Genomic DNA, 14,221 nt, shown 5'->3' on the forward strand with positions numbered 1-14,221 from the left:
ACAGGTAAATGAAGTTTATGAGAAATATGAGACCCATTATGTAGCACCTTATAAGGGTTTACTAGGTGCTGCGACGCATTAAGCAGCCACTGCCAGAAACACTGGGGCTAACCCCTTCTGTTAGCGATAAGTATTGGTTCTTTAACGTGCATTACACAACACATGGGACCTACGGCTTTACATCCCATCCCAAGGACGAAGCAATAATGGTAAAGTGCCTTGCTCAAGAGCACAAGCACCATGTTCCAACGGTCAGGATTCGAACCCAAGTACCACTGCACACGAGTCGAACACCGTAACCACTGGTAACTATTGGACCAAAGCACCCAACGATTAGGATTTCAAACCCTACCTGCTTCCATGGGTTTCCCCCAGAAGAATATTCTGGGGGTTTTCCTCATGAAAATGCACTATTTTTGTGGGTGAAGTTGAAAGTCTTGGCGACGATTTGGATGACCCATATGCAAGAATATATAAAATGAAAGTGCATGACTGCACATTCACACGCACGTTGCAAAACGTGTGCGCGGGACAATGCTCATTATCATTCACGACTTTGACGCAAGCAGTTGACCTCGCTATTGCGCATGCTCACAACACGATTGAAATATGCTACACACACTCAGTGGGCAATGTTTGTTTCGAGTGAGTGTGCGTCAGCCTTTGTGAACGTTTAAACGTTTCTTAAAATATTTGCTAAATGTTTACAAAATTAAAGGTACCGTATAATCGCATGCTACCTACCATTTCGCACGTACATGACTCAGAGTACATGTACCAGCGTACTGTGCGTGACCTCAGAAAATCAAAAATTGCGCTCATACGTTTGGTCGTTTTTCCCCTCAAATTTCTTGGCAATGCCAGATTCTACGCTTCTACGCTCGTGTGAATTCACAAAAAGCTTCAGAAGTAAGTATTTACATGTAACAATACATGCACGAAAAATAACAAGTTGCGTAATGGATGTTTTAAAGAGTGGCTGTTTTGAGTGTTTCTACGTCACTCAGGAGCATGGCATCGTTATTAACGCCACGTTTACGAGTCCACCCAAAATACTGATCAAACGTGGCCCAAATGCCTCTGGCCGTACTACTATCACAAGCTCGTACTACTAGAGCTTGTGATAGTACTGTACGGCCAGAGGCATTCGGGCTAGATCAAACTTTAAACAACCAGGGTGTCAATAAAATAAAAACATCAAAGAACCAAGTCATTTTTAAACAATAAAAACTGTGTAAATACTAATAAACTACAATCATTAAAACAACTGAAAAAAAATTACAGGCCAATTTATTTTTAATTAATAAATAATTACACATTTTTCTTCTTCTTTTAATTTAAACAAATTAAAGTTTATTTGATTAAACCGCACACTGCCATCTTCAAACAAATCAACGGCAACACCAAACTGCAGGTTAAGAGATATTTACCGAGTGTTTTCAGCGCTCAGCATACGGACCAAGCCCCACATGAAATCCTCCGACCCGTAATGGTCGAGAAACGCCCCGATGGTGTGAGCCTTGTCACGGTGAAGATCGTCCACCAACAACTCCAGAGCAGAGTGGCTGGACGGACCGTCCTCCAACAACCGCTCAAAGTAGTCATTCCGCCGCCAATTCAGGCTCATTTTGTCTCAAATTGTAGCTTACGGCATTGCTGAACTGTTCGTTGATTCGTCTGGATGCTTGAAATGTGAAATACGCTCTCTAGGAAAGACACAATTTAGCAAAGAAATCCCTTTTGAGAATTTCCCTGTAACGGTTCTCTATGGCACTTGTCGTTATGCACTTGTTTACATTGCCTACGCACAAAATACACATGTGCCATGGGGCGGTGTGGTTCCCGACCATTTCACATTGTATTTTCGTAAACCAAACTACTGCAATCAATTACATTTTCTTTATTGCCGTGTAGATGGTGACATCAAATTTAGATCGATTTTTGTTTAAAAAGATACTTTAAAAGCCTTGTTTGCTACTGGAAGATATACAAACATTGAAGAAAAACCAATATGATATAATTTGCTCCGTTTTTAATCTTTTGAAAATTATTTATTTTCCTTTAAAGATTAACATGTGATGCAAGATAACCAAAGGTTCAGTTTGTTTACAAAACGCAACGACACAAGAGGGCGCTATATAACATTAGTGGTTCGCTCTTCATGGGGGAAACCCCTTCGCACATGAGTAATTTGAGCAATTAGAGCAATTACTCTTCTTGCAAAGTCAAAGATTTCAGGTAAACATGTACAATTTGTATTTCGACCACAAGACTGAGGGAAATAATGTAGTATCCTGACGCCACTTCTTTGGTTGTTTACAAAGTCTATGGAGAGTCGAGTGCATTTTCAAAATTGGAAATGTTTCTCACCCAGTCCATGGAGGAAGGAATTGCCCAGTCCCACTCCCGGTCCCAGATTCATCTTTTCAACATTTTTGCAATGACCGACCTTCATTGAGATAATATATGATGAAAAACGTGGCGTCAGGATGCAACATTCTTAACTTATATCAATTATTTTAAACCATGGAGATAGAATTTTTTAGAACAAAATGAATTTTATTATTAGTATATTACACAAATTATTAAAGCACTGACTAGCATGACTAGTGACTAGTCCGAGTAACTTGGACCTAATTTATCGCCTTTTTTAACATTTGGACATACTATCGCCAGACCATGTCCAAATGTTAAGAAAGGCGATAAGTTAGGTCCAAGTTACTCGGACTAGACTAGTGACTAGGGTATTTCAGTGCACTACCTGATTTGCTGTTTTGATGGATTTTATGTTCATTCATGATGAGTAAAGATAAGATAGTGGATATTTTGCCGGAGGTAATGACGGCAAACTAACGTTTACTAAAGGTTTGCCGGCGGCAATCCATATCAACAGAGGGCGCTGTACTCTTTAAGATAGGGCTGAATTTTAAGATGTATTAAATTCCCACCAAGATTGTGTAGCACGTTTGGTGTAGTGGTTAAGCACTATTCTTCTTTTATTATTTTAACATGTCTCAAACATTTTATTGCAGAGTATTACATTTTCTTTTTCAGATTTGTGGCTCTGGAGGATTTTTTTTTAAAGGGAAATAAAGTCCGAAATTATAAAATGGTCTGAATCCCATCTTGTGAATACGAGGTTACAACGATAATATTGGCATGGAGCCAGACTAAAATTTGTCACCGAAAAATGTTAAAGTACAAAAAAACAGTAACTGCGCATGTTCAGTGCATATCCGGCAAACTAACGTTTACTAAAGGTTTGCCGTCTCCGGCAAAATATCCACTGCCTAAAGATAATGATGTATGCAAGTCAACTAATAATACGTTACGTTGCCCGTCCATTAAAGCATTTAAAGAAACGGCTGTCATTGAGCAGTGCCACAGTAGTCTAGTGGATAGCGAGACTAGACGCCTGGTTCAACTTCAAATCCACCAATGCCCATTTTTCATCTACTATTTTTCTTCTTCAAAAACTAGTATAGTTATAATTTAAGAGAAAAGAAGAGTTCAAGAACCTAAGTCAGTGTCTTGCCGTCATTCCAGCGAACCTACTGACAAGGGTTCTTAGAGCACACTTGGGCACGTTAGCGTCTGGAAATAGATGGCTTGTCACAGCAAAATAGCACTGCCTTTAAGGTTTAACATTCAATGATTAAATTTTTGTGATCTGACAAAACTTTCTTGTATGTTTTATTTTGCAGGAGACATGATGGCTCCGTCGATTTGGCCAGTAGTTTCTGCCATCTCCCTCGGCGTTGGGGGAGTCTTCGGTTCTTTGTATGAAAGATCCAAACAACATGCTGCAAACAATCTAACTTTAAACCCTGGAAAAAGCAATTCAGGATGGACACCGTTCACTCAAGCCGCGGCTGCCAAGCAACAGTATCCAAGTCAACCGCCGTCTCCAAACCGATCCGGTGAAATTATGAAATTTGGTTTCCCCGACTACGGGCAAATTCAGATGCACGATAACTATGTGATCTCGTACGACAGGAGAATGAGAAACGCCAAATGGGTCTTTGAATGCTTAACACGAGACGAGGTGAAATACAACGACGCCATTGATAGGACAAACTGTCAGTTTGAGGTGGACCAATCGGTGCATCCGTTCTTCCGGTCCACCAATGAGGACTACAGAGGGAGTGGCTATGACAGGGGTCACCTAGCGGCAGCAGGCAATCACAGACGATCCGACGGGGTCATGCAACAGACTTTTTTACTCAGTAATGTTTCTCCTCAGGTAAAAAAAAACACCGCAGTGGCTATCGTTAGGCCAAAAAAAAAAGTCTCCGGTTTCTGGTATGGAGCTTGCCCCAAAAGTGGTACGGCGACGCAGCTTTTTTTTTTTTTACTTTTTTTCTTTAAATGTGGGCTGATGACTGCAAATGGTGCCTGACTAAATTTAGTGCAAAATATATAAGAGTCCAGAGAGGCCACATAAAGCTTATACTCGATAGTAACCCCATCTAAAAACACGTTAAAATTGTGCAGCAGCAGGATTCCAGTCAAACCAGTGAGTTTGGCGGTTTTGAGACATCATCTTACATTGAAAAAAAAACTTTTTCATTTTGCCGACGCGCATACCAGAAACCGGAAACTTTTTTTTGGCCTGACGGCAGTTGACCATCTGGTTCCCTGACCTGACAATATTCAACGTCAGGATCATTTGCTCTTGGAACCAGACTATCAACCGAACGGTTCTCAGACTTTCTTTCCCTTTAACAAAAGCAATCCTCCATTCATGGATTACTAAGAAAAAGTAAAATCTGCTTCAACAAAACGTAGGATTTGATTAAAATCATAAAAGTAAAGAACACATTTGTACATTGCGGATTCCATCCCAGGACCTTCGGCATGATAGTCGAACATTAATTAATTAAATAATAAAAATAAAAATAATGACCGGGTTTGGGGGTGATCGCTGTTAACGGACCTCGACTTTGTCTCTGTCCTTTAACAGCGGTCACCCCCAAATTTTGTCATTATCACACAGTGAAGACCGGATCCTCACACTGTCATTCCCTTATTAAAGGTTTATGATTCAAATATTTATTCAAACTGCTGTATATTTTGTCGTTTTCCTCGTCTGAATCCTGCAGGTTGGCGACGGTTTCAACCGCGGCATTTGGAACAATCTGGAGAAGTACGTCCGGGGCTTGACGAAGGTGTACACCAGGGTGTATGTTTGCACAGGACCCTTATACCTACCACAGTAAGAATCTCGCTGTCTTCGTTTAGGCCCCAGCTATAGTTTGATTGTCCCAAAGTAGTTGTGATTGTCCCAGCTATACCGGATGAGTAAAAAAAAAAGAACCAAAATGTCGGACCATTGTTTTATTGAAGTTCTGCATGTAGCACTTTCAAAATCTAGGATATGAAAGCCCAATTCATGAGCTTTCTTTTAGTACAAGAATCATTCAAATCACTCATGTACTTTTCAAGTTACGGAGTTTTAAACACAACCACCGTTTTAAAGTTCGGTCCACGAAAACACAAAAAAAAGGTGTGCGTTCTTTCTGCAAAATGAAAACAATTCACACACATCCTTATGTGATTTGTTTTCGTTTTGCTGAAAGAACACTGAACACTGATCTGTGGACAGAACCTTAAAACGGCGCTTGTGTTTAAAATTCCGTAAGTCGGTTGCGTTTAAAAGTATGTAAGTCATTAAGTGATTTGAATGATTCTTGTACTAAAAGAAAGCTTATGACTTGGGCTTTCATATCCTAGATTTTGAAAGTGCTACATGCAGAACTTCACTAAAACAATGGTCCCGACATTTGGGTTTCAGGGTTTTTTTTGCTCACCCTGTAGTTCGATGTCCCAATTGTAGTTTTGATTGTCCCAGCTACAGTGGGGACTGTCCCAACTATACATTGCTGTAGTTGGGCGTTACATCTTTATTCTGTGTCTAAACTCGTCTTACATTTTGGTTGAGGCTTTATCAAAGACCATGCCACATTTGTATACAAAAATAGGACAACTTTTGTCACGCGATGCCAAATTTCAGCAAACTGCTGCGCTGCCTGTTTATGTCTTGAAATACGAGTGGTTTAAAAGTGTCTATATAAACTGCTTAAAGGTATAGTCCATCATTTGTAATTTGTGCATTTTGTTCGTTTGAAGCAACAAAAGTGTTCAAGATCTAAAGAAGGGTGCTGAACAACAAACCTGATGAAGTTTCAGCTCAGCTTTAGCTGTATATTTCGAATAAAACAACATTCTAGGATCTTGATTTCAAATCAAAAGTTGCAGAATCATGTTTTGAATTGGGCCTGAATTCAGCGTCCAAGACATGTTCTCACTGAGCCGATTGCAGCTATGCAATGTCGTGCAATGATCTGACGAATTATAGCAAACGTGTGTGCGTCATGCTAATGCTTGCGTGCGCTTCGCCGAATAACAAAGTGAACTACTAATTTGAATTTCCTACAGTGCTTCTTAAGAAGCACCGTTGGAAAGGCCTTCTTTTGTTGATTTCTTCAAAATGACAATCCTGCCAGAAAGAATAATTTCACAGGGAGTTTAGTCCCCTTAGGCCTACTATCTTTCAACCAAGTATGTTTTTAACAATAATTACGCCAGTTACTTTTTGGATAGCTGCAAATGATGGACTCTGGCTTTAAAGCATGTTCCAGTTGCTTGTTGGTATGACGTCACTGGTAACATCGTCTGTAATATTGTTATATGGGCAATTCCAGCTTTATTTCATCTCCGTAACGGAGCTTTAAGAGCTCAGTGAATAAACCCAAAAATGTACTTTTCAAATCTTATACATGTATCCATCATCTTGTAATGGTCAAGGAGAATACAGACTAGGAGTTTTGGATCATTTCTCTGAATTACTAATTAGATATCATGGATAATTTTTCTGTCACGAACATTACACTTCCTTTCATAATGCGGAAATTTCCTAAACTGCATACCTCAAGATAACGTGTTCTGTTGATTACTCCATTTCAACATGATAGTTGACATTTTTTAAAAATTGTTGTGAAATTTTTCTTTTTGATGTTTTTATCAACAGCTGGGAGTCCAACCGAAGGCAATATGTCAAGTACGAGGTCATCGGTACCAACTCTGTAGCGGTTCCGACTCACTTCTTCAAAGTCGTACTCGGAGAAACAAAGAACCAATCCTACGACCTGCGAGCGTTCGTCGTGCCAAACAAGGCCACGTCAGACGACACGCCTTTGAAGAATTTCCTCGTCCCGATTGACGTGATAGAAAGAGCGGCAGGGATACTATTGTTTGAACGTCTGCCGAAGAGCCTGTTACGTTCTGTGAATGCACCATTGTGATTGAAATATTATTACAAGGTGTTAACACTACGGGCTCCGTGCACAAGTACCCCCTCAACGGTTACAAATCGAGAGTTGGGGTTCACTTGTACCCCCCGCCCTGCAAACAGGATGCTGGGATACTCTGATGAGCTCCACAGAATCTTGTAAAGGAAGTGACCTATGACCTACATGTATGTATAAAGCATCTGGCTGCAGCTGTTCAAGACCGCAGTTAGACAATGTGCGCAAATGCTATCCGAAAACTTCCCATAGAAATGCGCACATTCCATACCGGATGTGATTTCTGTTTCATTGCGGACCATGTGGACAAAATGTTGAGCGTCGCATAATGCAATCCGACCGTTCATGATTCGAAACAGAGCCTAAGCAAGTGACGGGAATTGTAAATTTACAACACCGATAAGCTTTACAGAATTCCCTACATTATTACGCTTTTCAACGAGAAAAAAAACATCTCTAAACTGGAATAAAAGAGTAATGAATCAGTCTTAACGGCCGTTTCTAACCTTGCAGAGTCATGACCTTGATGACGCTCAGGTCACTGGTCATGCAAAATCCATCAGAGTATCCCAGCGTCCTGTTTGCTGGGTGGGGGGGGGGGGGGGGTATGAGCGAAGAGTTGGGGAAGACCACCTGAACCTATTGCTAACAGTGAATTAACTATGGGGAAGGGAAAGGCTGATCCAGAACCCAAGTTTTTGGGGGGCCAAACAAAAATGTTGGTCCCCCATAAAGTGGGTTCAAAAAATTATGGCGTGGGGTTCGGGCCCGCTTAAAGGGAATATACATCATTTGCTTTTGCTGTAATTTTCAGAAATGGATGGAATTGGGGGGTTGGAAATATAAAGCAAATATAGTTGCACTGACTTTTTGGAGGTTTTGGGTTCGAAAATGCTATAAAAACCAAGAAAAACGATCATTTTCCTGTAGTCTGGTTCCCTGACTCCATATAAGAAGAAACAGAGCAGTTTACATACATTGGGGAATTGTAAGGTCAGGGAACCAGTCTAGCTGGCTCGTACCCGTTCATAGGTTTGTAATCGATTGCAAACAAGTACAATGGTCAATTGGGGCCAGTATTTGAAAAAAAGCCAGTTGTTTCCAACGCTGATCGGCCGATCAGCGTTGGAAATTGATACAAAAATACCACTTTTCTTGAAAATGACAGTATACCAGGTGCCATAATTTTACAGGATGCTTTAGACTGTCATTTACCAACATCCTATTAAGGTATTTCGCAAAAACTTGGTAGTTTTATTTTTCGATGTTTGCAAATGTTGTATATTCCCTTTAAGGGCCCAGAATTTGTTTAGGATTCTTATTTGCTCTTTTCACACTTCCGCCATGGGCCGGGATATTTTGGGTTTCACGAACTGACATCCTCCACAGTGCGGCAGTTTTAGAGGGCACCCCGTGCATTTTCGGTTTCACAAACTGACACTGATCTTAATTTTACCAGTTGAATCGCTTTTTATAATTAAACATTGTATAATCACAAAAGTAAACGGATAGATTAAATTCGTGTCAAACCTTTAAAACCGTTTTTCTCCGTTCTGTATTGCCGCATCCTGCTTGGGTGTCAGTTCGTGAAAATGAAAATGTACGGGGTGCGCTCTAAAAGTGCCGCACTGTGGAGGATGTCCGTTCGTGAACCCAAAAAATCCCGGTTCTGTAAATACTCGCGCGTGCAGCGCACTCACGCGCGCATGAGTGTGAGTTCGTGGTGACGGTGACGAATTATTATCCCTGTTCATCAGGAATGAGGCCAGTTTTCTGCTTTGGTCTCTACCAATAAGAATATATAAATTAGTAGTGCGTACTTTGCGCAATACGCGCACGAATAGGTATTTGCACACTGCGCGTTCCTCCCACTGGGGCTCTCGAAAGGGATCCCAAAACGCCATTTATTGTTTGTGCACGGGGACCTTAAAGGGAATGTACAACATTTGCTTTTGCTGCAATTTTCAGAAATAAATGGATTTGGAGTAATACTGTTATAGCAAATATTGCTACACTGACTTGTTTCATGTTTTGTGTTCGTATATGCTGGAAAAACCAAGAAACCAATCATATTCTTGTAGTCTGGTTCCCTGACCCCACTTAAGGTGAAACGGAGCAATTTATAGACTTTGGGGAATTGTAAGATCAGAGAATCAGTCTAGCAGGCTTGTAGTCTTCACAGGTGTGTAATCAATTGCAAAGAAAATGTAGATGTACTAAATATAAAAAAGGAAGGAGCACTTTTTGAAAAAAGCCAGTTTTCTCCAACGCTGGTCGGCCGACCAGTGTTGGAAAAATACAGTTTTTCTTGAAACTGACAGCACACCAGGAGCCACAACTGAACAGAATGCTTTAGACTGTCATTCCCAAACAATCCATTAAGATATTTCGTGACAATTTGATCATTTCGTTTATTGATGTTTGCAAATGTTGTATCTTCCCTTTAACTTTAATTCACCAAAATACCAAAAAATAATTATCATTTCACAGTACCGTAACTTGATTACTCGAGTACTCGCGAGTAGTTCATGCTACTCATTTTACTCATGGTTTTTCATCTACTCAAGTACTCGTCCTGGCGCGAGTAGAGGCAGCTTTTCTCGAGTAGCAATTGAAAGTTTAGGGTTCCGCACTGCTTGATACATCCCCTGCAAACAGAGAATCATCACTCTCTCTCCCTACGATTCCATTCTTCAAAAACAAAATTGAAGTAAATGACTTAAAGGGAAGATACAACATTTGCAAACAGCAAAAAGCTGCTCTTAATTTTTCAGAATTAGTTTTTCCGCATTTTCTTTGCAATTGATTACACACCTGTGAAGGGGTACAAGCCTGCCGGACTGATTCTATGACCTTACAAATTCCCAAAGTTTAAAAACTGCTATGTTTCATCTTAAGTGGGGTCAGGGAACCTGACTACAAGAACATGATGTTTTTCTTGGTTTTTCCCGGCATCTTCAAGCCCAAAACGTGAAACGAGTCACTTTAACAATATTTGCTATAACATTCTAATCCCCCAAATCCATTTACTACTGAAAATTGTAGCAAGAGCAAATGGTGTACATTCCCTTCAAAATGTCGCACAGTAAGGACATCTCAGTGCTGAAGAATGTGGTGTGATTTGCACGCTATTTGCTTGTAGTTATTTCCCATCATACTAACGTATATGTAAGTTTTTCTGCTTTTATGGGAATTTGGTTAACTACTCGTGAGTAATTTCTTTGCGAGTACACGAGTAGAAAACTCCACTACTCGCCCCCAGGCCTAGTTAACAGTAAACTCAACTGACTTGCCAAAAATGATGTAAATCAAGATGTGTTATTACATGTAGTGCATTATGTGGAAACTTTCTGTTGGGGTTATGCAGTTCTTAAGTTATAAATACTTACATTATTACATGTATTTGCATAAATATATAAATAAGGAATCCAAAATTCTTTATATCTTTACAAATTGCCAAAGTTAGTACATGTATTCAGTTTAATTTCATTTGTGTTGCATATATTTTTCAATTTCAGCTGATTGTAAAAGTGGGACACTATCATCTCAATAAAAAAACAGTTGTTTGTCGAAGATGTAACATGCATGACAACATAGGAATGAAGTTCAGAACACAAAACAACATTTATTTGACATTTTGTTGTGCAGCTTTTTGCAATACTGCTTGGGCAGCCGTGAGGGCATAATAGGATCATTCGCTTTTCATGCATTTTCTTCGTTTCCAATATTAACACGACTCAAAATTTAATCCAAGGAAGATTGTTCAGAACCTTTCCTGTTGAAGTTTCAGCTCAGTGGATATTACACCTTTTCGAGAAAACAGTGGAAAAAAAACTGCATGAAACACGATTCTGTCTGTTGTGTTTTATCAGGGTTCGACCTTAACTTTTTTGTTCACTAGCCAGCCGGGCTACTGAAACAGACTCTTAACTAGCCCGCGGGCATGTTCACTAGTTTGTATGTTTTTTCTTTTATATTGTCTCATAAACAACAATATGCATACATGTAAAACGTGTTTAGGGCCTGAAAGATGACCCCTGGTGGCGTGCTTCAGGGCCCCTCAAAAAGAATAATTAACGTGTAAAAGTCAAGAGTTTTAAAAATTAGTTTGGTATATTGATTTCTTTAAAAAATCACCCACGGAATTTTATGAAAACTGAAAAATTGCATGACGTGAAAGAGAAATATCCTGCCAAAATCTGACCTGTCACTTCTGAAAACTTCTGTGTGGACTCGTGGAACTCGATTACTCGTTTTAAGCATGAAAATTTATGGAATAATTTTGTGACAGACAATTTTTTTGGAACAAACTTGAAGGATTTATCTTCATTTACAAACAATCTAAAATGACCGTTGATGTCTATGGTTGATAAGAACTGTATTAAAACGTGATCCGAACGAAACCTAGAACTATCAGATGTAGTTAGGTATTAAAATCTTCGCAGACTGGGAGGCGACGGCAGTTTGGCTTGTACGACCAGCTTCTGGTGGAACTTGGGAACGAGGACCAGGCCTCCTTCTAAAACTTCATGCGGATGCCCCCTGAGATGTTCCGAGTTCCAGAGTGGGTCCAAGGATCACCAAGGAACACACTGCCTACAGGGAGCTGCTGGAGCCTGGCCGGAAGCTTGCCTTGACTTTGCGTCACCTTGCCTCTGGAACCACGTATGCCTCGATGAAGTTCGGTTGGAGGGTCCCCCACACCACCATTTCAATCGTCGTCAGAGAAGTTTGCCAGGTGATGATCTGTCCAACCATTCCTGAGGGATGGCGGGTTCCATTGCTGAGAAGGTCTGGAAAAACTGGAACCTACCCCATATACTTGGAGCCCTGCATGGAAGGTACATTGCATGCCGGTGTCCTCGAAATAGTGGGTCCATGTACTACAACTACAAAGGATTCTACTCCATTGTTCTGATGGCGCTTGTAGATGCGGACTACAAATTCATCTGGGCAGATATTGGTGGCGCTGGAGCAGCATCAGACGCTCAGAGTCGGAGTTGAAAGAATTGGCTGAAGATGGTAGGCTAGGTTTTCCTGCACCAGATCCTCTGGCCAACGACAACCAGGATGTGCAACGGAAGCTGCAAAGTCAAGGGAGGCATGGGACATCAAAGAGGCCTCGGAGTGGGCCGAGTGGACAGAGCCATCATGGGACCGAGCTGGAGAAGGCGAGCGCGAGCCCGCATCTTCTTCCAAGACATCCGGAACTACAGGGGATGATGGCTCTTGCAGTGGGGGCTCGGCTCTTCTACCTCCTCCTCGGCTACTGGTAGATGGCTTTGAAGGAGCAGCAGTAGACTCTTCAGGTTTAGTCCCAAATAGATAATTGTACAGTTTTGTCATGTTTGTTATAATAAAACACACAACGTAGAAGTCCATTAGAAAACAAACATCAAATCTGATCCAGAGCAGGACAGTCAATTTGTTACTGCTCATTGTGACAACTGAGATTTTCCCAACAAAAAGCAAGCAAGCAAGCAAAAAACACCCCCCAACAAAAAAAACCCAAACTAACAAAAAAACGAGCAAATAGGTCGCTAGAATGAACTCTGCGATGAATGCGGCAAACTTGTTCCGCCGAGTGAACATTTTCAGATTTTCAATACTGACTTTTTTTTTCTAAATTGGGCCCACAGGTGTTTTTTTTTGTTGGATGTGCACCGATGCATCTGTTGACGAGCGCTGCATGCCTTGACAGGATTGAATATACATAAAAAAAGAGAATTTTTTTTTTTTAAAAACACCTTTTTATTTTGTAAAAGTGCGTTTGGGGTAACATCTGTTCTGAAGTGGCTCCAATGTTTGTGCGTCACAGGCTACAAGCTCGTCGCTTTTCTGTCCAATTTTACCGGTTCATCGGATGACCGGATCACCGGTACTTTTTTTCACCGTTGTGTAGACCCAACTGAAACCGCACACGCACACGAATGATCTGTCGTATGATGACTAGTCAGACATGATGACTAGATGACATGATTACAAAATGGCAGCCGTCAATTTTGAATCATGTGACTTCCTTTGTGAATCTGATTGGCTGACATAAATATTTCGTTGGTTGTTACTTGATATGTACCTATACCGGGATGCGTAATAAAGCCCGCCGCACACCTTTCCGATTTTACTGGTTCACCGGATCACGTGACTTCCTTCTTGAATCTGATTAGTTAACGTGATTAAAGTGCAAGCCCGCGGGAACGGGGGTGCTGTGGGTGCTGCAGCACCCCCAACTTTTTGGATTGGGGTGCTGGAATATGCTTCAGCACCCCTTACTCCCGGGCAAAAATGTGTTCCAGCCAGCAGTGTTCTTCGACGTTGAAATTGCGCCGCTACCCTATAGGCCTACATTATGCTTGCTCTACAAATATCTCCTTCGTTTTGTTCGTTTCTAGTTTTGCCGCGGCTAAGCGAGGTGCTTCGAACGTCTAGCACATATACTGTAAAATATCAAGAGGAGGTATTTTCAAAATCTTCAGGCAGTGCAGAATCGATATTTCTCTCAAGGTATCTAAAATCATGACATGTCTATGATATTTCCGCCACGATGGAAGCTTTGACCCGAAACCAATAACCTCAGCCATGACAATGGTGGCAAAGTTGATAATGCTTGCCAGGATTTTTTTCATTCGATCTTTCAATAGGGGCACGTGTTTCCCCTGAAGGTTTTTTTTTTTCATTTAAAGGTTTCATTGACGTTGCTAACATTCTGTACTCAAGATTAACAAATATCAAGGTTCACCGTGACACATCCCCAACATAATTCCAGTGTAGTTTCGTTTTAATAAAAAAGCTATTCATGTTTTACCCTTTGCAACTTTTTCCTCATTAAATCTCAGTAGACCGATAAATCCTTGCCTAGCCCAAAACGTGCTATATCTACCGAGCATAAACATAAAGATGCATTTGGTATTTTA

General features: G+C 40.8%; 2 protein-coding genes across 4 annotated transcripts in view; one reads left to right on the forward strand and one right to left on the reverse strand.

Annotated features, from left to right (window-relative positions):
• LOC119720109 (fibronectin type III domain-containing protein 1-like) overlaps positions 1 to 1,815 on the reverse strand; it is a 43,343-nt gene extending 41,528 nt beyond the window's left edge. For all 3 annotated transcript variants that reach the window (XM_038189655.1, XM_038189656.1, XM_038189654.1), the window contains exon 1: positions 1,431 to 1,815. In XM_038189655.1, coding sequence (XP_038045583.1) covers positions 1,431 to 1,627 — 197 coding nt within the window. In that variant the 5' untranslated portion in view covers positions 1,628 to 1,815. The remainder of the gene's footprint in view (positions 1 to 1,430) is intronic.
• A 298-nt stretch (positions 1,816 to 2,113) lies between these two features.
• LOC119720111 (endonuclease G, mitochondrial-like) lies at positions 2,114 to 7,537 on the forward strand. The gene is made up of 4 exons (XM_038189658.1): positions 2,114 to 2,238; positions 3,705 to 4,243; positions 5,103 to 5,215; positions 7,031 to 7,537. The coding sequence occupies exons 2-4, from the start codon at positions 3,710 to 3,712 to the stop codon at positions 7,302 to 7,304; spliced, it is 921 nt and encodes a 306-aa protein (XP_038045586.1). The 5' UTR covers positions 2,114 to 2,238; positions 3,705 to 3,709; the 3' UTR covers positions 7,305 to 7,537.
• Positions 7,538 to 14,221: the final 6,684 nt, after the last annotated feature.

This window comes from Patiria miniata, unplaced genomic scaffold, assembly GCF_015706575.1.
Source record: "Patiria miniata isolate m_02_andy unplaced genomic scaffold, ASM1570657v1 HiC_scaffold_9, whole genome shotgun sequence".
Taxonomy (NCBI): Eukaryota; Metazoa; Echinodermata; class Asteroidea; order Valvatida; family Asterinidae; genus Patiria; species Patiria miniata.